General features: G+C 27.8%; 1 protein-coding gene across 1 annotated transcript; it reads right to left on the bottom strand.

Moving 5' to 3' along the window:
• Window positions 1–2,429: 2,429 nt before the first annotated feature.
• LOC105624070 (tropinone reductase 2-like) lies at window positions 2,430–4,200 on the bottom strand. The gene is made up of 3 exons (XM_012205429.1): window positions 3,884–4,200; window positions 2,940–3,141; window positions 2,430–2,846 (listed from the first exon to the last, which is right to left on the bottom strand). Exons 1-3 carry the CDS (start codon window positions 4,198–4,200, stop codon window positions 2,589–2,591), a joined length of 777 nt encoding a protein of 258 aa, XP_012060819.1. The 3' UTR covers window positions 2,430–2,588.
• Window positions 4,201–7,026: the final 2,826 nt, after the last annotated feature.

The raw sequence follows: 7,026 nt of genomic DNA, 5'->3' as shown, positions 1-7,026 counted from the left end.
ATATATATATATATATATATATATATATATATATATATATATATAAACAAACACTGTACGATAATGTGATATTGCCAGTTTAAATATTTATCTATCCTCAGATATTTATCTGTTCCCTTCTATTCCGGAACGATAACATGTTCATTTAATCGTGATCTTATTACAGACTGTTTCCCGTGTTAACATATTTTAAATCATCTGTCTTTGCATATAATAATTAATAATAATTATTATTTAAGCAGTTATAAATTCATATTAATATAAAAGAGCTCCAATAATTGTCAAAATTAAGTTACTTTTCGATCAATTAGGATTCAATTAGGATTTGACGTTATTGTAATCTGTTCTGCATAGAAAGTTTTGTTCTCTTTTATAATTATTATAGTAATTACAATATATATATATGGAATTATACGATGAAACACTCTGAGCTTCCATTATTGAGAATGAATTAAATTGATTTTGATTTATTACTTCTCAATACATTTCATCAAAAACCAAAGAGAACAACAAATTACTATAAAAATAATATTCTAATGATTGAATCTGCTTTCAATCAATAAACAATAAAAGGAAACGATAAGAAATAATATTTATTTCGGAATATAATTATATAAAATGATAAATTATGTTAAAAAATGATAAAATTGTCTTGAAAATAATATCACTTCTCATAGCTTTTTTTTCAATATTTTTAAAAATATAGTTATATAATAGCAATCGAAATATTGTGTATGTACATATATAAATTCTAATAAATAATAGAATATTGTGAGATATTTGTAGAATAAGAGTACGTTTACACATTATTATTAATCGGGTTTAATAACAGAGATAAATAAATTTTAGTATGTTGTCTGTATAGTGATGAAATTTGAACATTGAAAATAATTATATAATTACTCAAAGATGCGTTCTCATGACATGAATGAATTTCTAGTATACTCGATGCTGTAAGAATTGCGACAATATGCTACTGATTTTGTCAATAATAGAGCGCAATTGATGCAACACGCTATGTTTAGCTTGTCTGTCTATTTGGAAACATTGGTTGTTATTAATTACTCGACATAACATGTATAGGCTGATATTCATAATCAGTTCTTATTTTGAAATTGTCTTAATAAGTAATATTTTATAAAACGCTAAAATATAAAATTGTCCCAAATTTCGCAAAACACTGTAGCGAGGAAGTAAAAATTAAGTAAAACGTTATTTGTAAATTTTTATTTTAAGTAGTAATTTTTTAATAATAAGAGTTTTAATATAGCCATTGCAATTATAGACTACGTTTAGATGTTTGTTCATGAGTCGCGCGTGTAATAGTATTAATTAAAAAAAAGCTACTTCAGCGTGTTTACTAATGCGAGATTTATGTGGCAGGCAATCAGAATATCAACTGATGCTTCTGATTGGTTATTGCAATCACTCATGCGATTTAAAAATAGTTGATCGCAAACACACTGTATCCAGCACAGTCATTCATAAGTGACTATTTAAACGTAGTTTGTAATTGATCATATTTAAATCCTCTAAAACTGATGCTTGAAATAAAAATATACAAATAACTTTTTTTCGGAAACTTAATTTTTTTTAAAATTTCTTGTTATAGCAATTTGAATTACGAATTTTAAAACATCCTATGCATCACTTCATGATTGATATTTATAGTCCGTTGTCTATTTTGCCCTAAAAATTGATTTTTACGTAAAATAAGACAAAAAGAGAAACGATATTGACAAATATTAATCCAAGTCATGATTCTGAAAAACATTCATACTTTTTAACTGTTGATCAAACACCTTGAATAATGCTAGTGGTAGCGTAACTAAAGCTTCATAACTCGAAAAATACTTAATGAAAAAATATGTTAATTTAGTATTTTGAAGAGCTCTCAAAATAAGCTATAAGAATATGGAGATTTCCATAAAAAAAAATAAATGTAACCCGATCTTGACGACACTACCTAAAATTAAACTAATAAGACCGCAGTAATCTTTTTAAACTCTACAACTTTTATCTGAAACATTTTTTGTATAAAACTTATATTTTTCGGGATATGTCGGGATCCTGCTATTTTTTACTTATCTCGTATGTATACCTCGTATGTATATCTATGATGTACTTTACATATGTATATACATAAAAAAATATGGATATACACATAATAATTAGAAATTTAGATAAGTGATATAAGAAGGTTTTTAGAAGATAATGAAAGCTTATATTATTTTAGACGCCCTACATTTGCTTTCACGCAGTTAGAGGATTGCTAAATTTCTGAAACACAAATCCGCTAATTTTTCAGACTTGAAGAACCAATCGCAACGAAAATAAAAAGAAAAATTTTATTAATTTTAATAATTTTATATTTCATTTTTGTATTCATCTTTAATTTATATGTATATTAATAAAACATTCCATTTTTTTGTATAGTAATATATTTTGTAATTGTTACAATTTAAAATTACATTTTCTCTGATCTCGGTTATATACAATATTTCGAGAAAATTTATGTTTATGCGTGGACGCTCTAAAAATTATTGGTGTCTATTTAAATTTTACGCCCTATGTTATAGCGTATCATTTTAGTGCATCGCAATACTCTCGGGAGGCACAATATGCCAACCTCCATCTACAAGCAATGTCACTCCTGTCATAAAACTAGCATCGTTACTTGCTAGAAATGCAATGGTTTTAGCGATTTCCAAAGAATCACCGTTTCTTCCTAAAGCGTGCATCCCTTTCAACTGCTCAAAACGGATTTTAACTTGTTCTTGGCTTAGTCCAGTGTTGCGAAGGATATTTGTTTGTACAACGCCAGGATTTACGGCATTCACACGCACCTATTATATTTTAAAAATAATAATATGACGTTCAAAATAATATTTATAACGCTATTGTTGAAAAAAGAAAACAGCTATTATTTTTACACGAACCTGTCGTGATGCCAATTCTAAAGCAACGCAACGCGTAAATTGATCCAGAGCCGCCTTACTCATGCAATATGACAAATTATTCCTCAGAGGTCGTAATCCAGCTATGCTCGAAACATTTACAATGTTGCCTTTCGTTTTGGTTAAATGTGGTACTGCCAGTGCTGTCAATTGGAATACTGAGCGAACATTTATGTTCATAATACTGAAAACAAATTTACATTGAAAATATCTCTACTGAAAAAAATCATGTCACAACGATGTTACATGATGAAATCATGTAATTAAAATATGTAAATCACGTTACGGATTGTTCTAAATCAGTATGTGATTTTTTAAAATAATATAATTTGAAAAATCACATGATTTTACAAATAATTTTATCCATTATGTTATTTTATAATTATTGAATTTTAAAGAATTAAATGATAGCAATAGAAGAAAAAAGAATATATCTTATCATATGACTTTTCAAAATACGCAATTTTAAAATCACGTATTTGGAATAATTTATTATATGATTTACATAATTTTAATTTGATATATGATTTTAATTTGAAAAAGATCACGTCACAAAGTTGCATGATTTCATCATCGTGATCTTTTCAATAGAGATGTTTTTACAAAGTTAATATATTTTCAAACTAGAATAAAGTTTATCAATATCCGAAAGTGTTTATATATTATCGACTTATCACACTTATCGTTTATTTATTGATAAATTCTCTAAAATTAATCCATCACATGCAAGGTGCAATGAATTGAAGTGAATGAAACGTATATTCGTTTCACTTGTTCAACTTATTGTACCGTGTGCATCAGTTTTCAATTCAGAGTGTGTCTGTCCTATCGAAAAACTCCGTGAGTACTCATGAAGTTTTTTGATAGGGCAGACAATATGATGAGTTGATAAGTTGATAATATATGTAAAGAAACTTATTACATACTTGTCGTATTGTTCCAAGCTTGGAGTTTCTATATTACTGAATTCTACAATTCCAGCGTTATTAATTAAAACATCTAATTTGCCATAATGCTTGATCGTCGAGTCGATAATATTTTTCACATCATTCTCATTGACTAGATCTCCGGTTACAATAAATGGCTTGGATTTTCCACATTTTTCGGCTACCTTTTCTAAATTGTGTTTATTACGTCCTGTTATTGACAATGATGCACCAAGTTGAGCAAAGTAAATAGCTGTTTCAGCTCCAATTCCTGAACTGGCCCCTGTTATCAGAACAACTTTTCCCGCAAAAGACATCTAAAATAGATAAGATTTTTCAGACTGGATGTATCCAGTAGTGCATCGTTCATCAAGCAGTCATAAGTAAATTAAATTCGATCACATTAAATCGTTACGTCACATAATCTAAGATAATATTACGAATCAATAAAACAATAATATTACGAATCTAATGTCATTATTATATAGTTAATGGAACTATATTTGCATTTGCAAGTATAAATTGTTTCTTTTAAAGAGATTAGGATTTTGTGAAAAGAAAAGAAAAAAAGTAGAATTAAGACACCGGTTATCTTTTCGAAATATGTATAACAATAGTGGTTTATGTTTATCAAATGTATAATTACTTACTGTGATAGCACAACAATATTAAATGATGATCACAAAACGGCGAAATTTATAATCATCAAGTGATACGAAACGCAATATTACATTTATGAGAGCGAAATCCGTAGCGGCAGATATATATAAGCAAACACTGTATGATAATGTGATATTAATGCTAATTTATGTATTTATATCCTACCTTTCTATTACTGAACGATATCGGTTTTAATTAGTCCTGACTTTGTAACAGATCGTAAAACATTTCCTGTTGCAACATACGTTTTAAATCATTTACACTTGCATATAATTAATAATAATTATTACTCAAACAGTTCAAAAATAGAGCGTAATTAATGCAGCATGCTATGTCTGTCTATTCAGAAACATTGGTAGTTATTAACTACTTGACGTCACATGTCGGTATTCAGTAAACACTTCTTATCTTGAGATTATCTTAATAAATACCTTATGAAACACTAATATAGGTTTTCTCAAATTTCACAAAATACTGTAACAAGGAAGTTTTAAAAATTAAGTAAAAAATTATTTGTAAATTTTTATTTTAAGTAGTAATTTTTTAAATAGTAAGAGTTTAAATATAGCCATTGCAATTATAGACTATGTTTAGATGGCTATCTGTTCACGAGTCGCGTGTATAATAATATTAATTAAAAAAAAGGTATTACAGCGAGCTCACAAATGCGAGATCTATGCGGCAGGCAATCAGAATGTCAACTATTGATACTTTTGATTGGGTATTGCAATCACTCTTGCAACTTTAAAACGAATGCATTATGAATTAACAGAATCACTCATAAGTGACTATTTTATGCAGTTCGTAATCGATCGTATTTAAATCTTTGTATCTCTATAACTGATGCTTGAAATAAAAATATACAAATAACTCTTTTTTGAAAATTTTATTTTTCGAAAAATTTCTTGCTGTAGTATTTTGAGATACAATTACATTACAAATTTTGAGATATCCCACATGTACCATAGATTTATGGCTGATATATATGGTCCGTTGTCTGTTCTGCACTAAAATTTCATTTTTACATAAAAATGAAAATAAGAGGAACAATCTCTAATGGCCTTGATTTTAACAAATGTTTATATCCAGGTTATGATTTGGAACAACATTCAAAAGATTTTAATCGTCGTTGGACACCTTGAGTAATAATAACGCTGGTACTGTAACATTCAAGCCTCAAACTCGAAAAATACTTAATGAAAACATATGTTGATTTTAGTAGTATTTCGAAGAACTTTCAAAATAGTACAAAAATATGCAACAAAGAATGAGGATTTCCATTTTAAAAAATAGATGTGATCTTGTCCTGATTTTGACGACTCAACATCAAACTGATAAGACTGGATAAGATGGATAGATCTCTTTAAATCTTATTATCTAAAACATTGTTTCATAAAATATTTATACATAAATACTTATATTTTTCACATTATTTCGGAAGCCTGGTATTCTTTTCTCACCCTCTGTGTGTGTGATGTGTGATGTGTGTGTGTGTGTGTGTGTGTGTATGTGTGTGTGGGGTGTGATGTGTGACATACATAATATATACATCAAAAAATATGTATTATTTGAAAGTTTAGACAAATAACATAAGAAGATTTTTATATCTAAAAAAACTTGAAGGTCTTAGACGTCCTAAATTGAAATTTACTTTCGAACTTCAATTAGAGGAACGCTAAATTTCTATAATACAAATTCGATAATTTTTTAAGTTTAACAAGCCCACTACAATGAATGAACAACCAAAAAATAAAAGAAAAATTTCACTAATTTTAATAATTTCATTTTCTATTTTTGTATTCATCTTGATATCATGGATATATTAATAAAATATATTTCGTACTTTCTTTTGTAATAATATATTTTGTAATAATATATTGTGTAATTATTAGAATGTAAAATGTCAGCTCAGTGTTCCGAAGGATATTTGTTGGTACAGCGCCAGGATTTACGGAATTCACACGCACCTATATCGTATTTTAAAAATAATATGATGTTCAAAATAATATTTATTGTTGAAAAAAGAAAATAGTCATGTTGTAGTCATGAAAATAGTGCATGCAGAAAGTAGTCGTGATGCCAATTCTAAAGCAACGCAACGCGTAAATTGATCCAGAGCCGCCTTACTCATACAATATGGCAGATTATTCTTCAATGGTCGTAATCCAGCCACGCTTGAAACATTTACAATGTTGCCTTTCGTTTTGATTAAATGTGGCACTGCTAGTGTAGTCAATTGAAATACTGATCGAACATTTACGTTGAAAATACTGTAAATATATTTACATAAAAAACACATTTTTGTTGTATCAATATGTTTTCAAAATAAAACAGAATTTATCAATATTCATACTATCAATTTATCATTACATACTTGTCGTATTGTTCTAAACTTGCAGTATCTATACTACCGAATTCTATAATAATTGCAGCATTATTAACTAAAACATCTATTTTGCCATAATGCTTGATCGTCGAGTCGA

Source organism: Atta cephalotes (assembly GCF_000143395.1).
Source record: "Atta cephalotes unplaced genomic scaffold scaffold00072, whole genome shotgun sequence".
NCBI lineage: Eukaryota > Metazoa > Arthropoda > Insecta > Hymenoptera > Formicidae > Atta > Atta cephalotes.
This window is presented reverse-complemented; position numbering and strand designations above follow the sequence as displayed.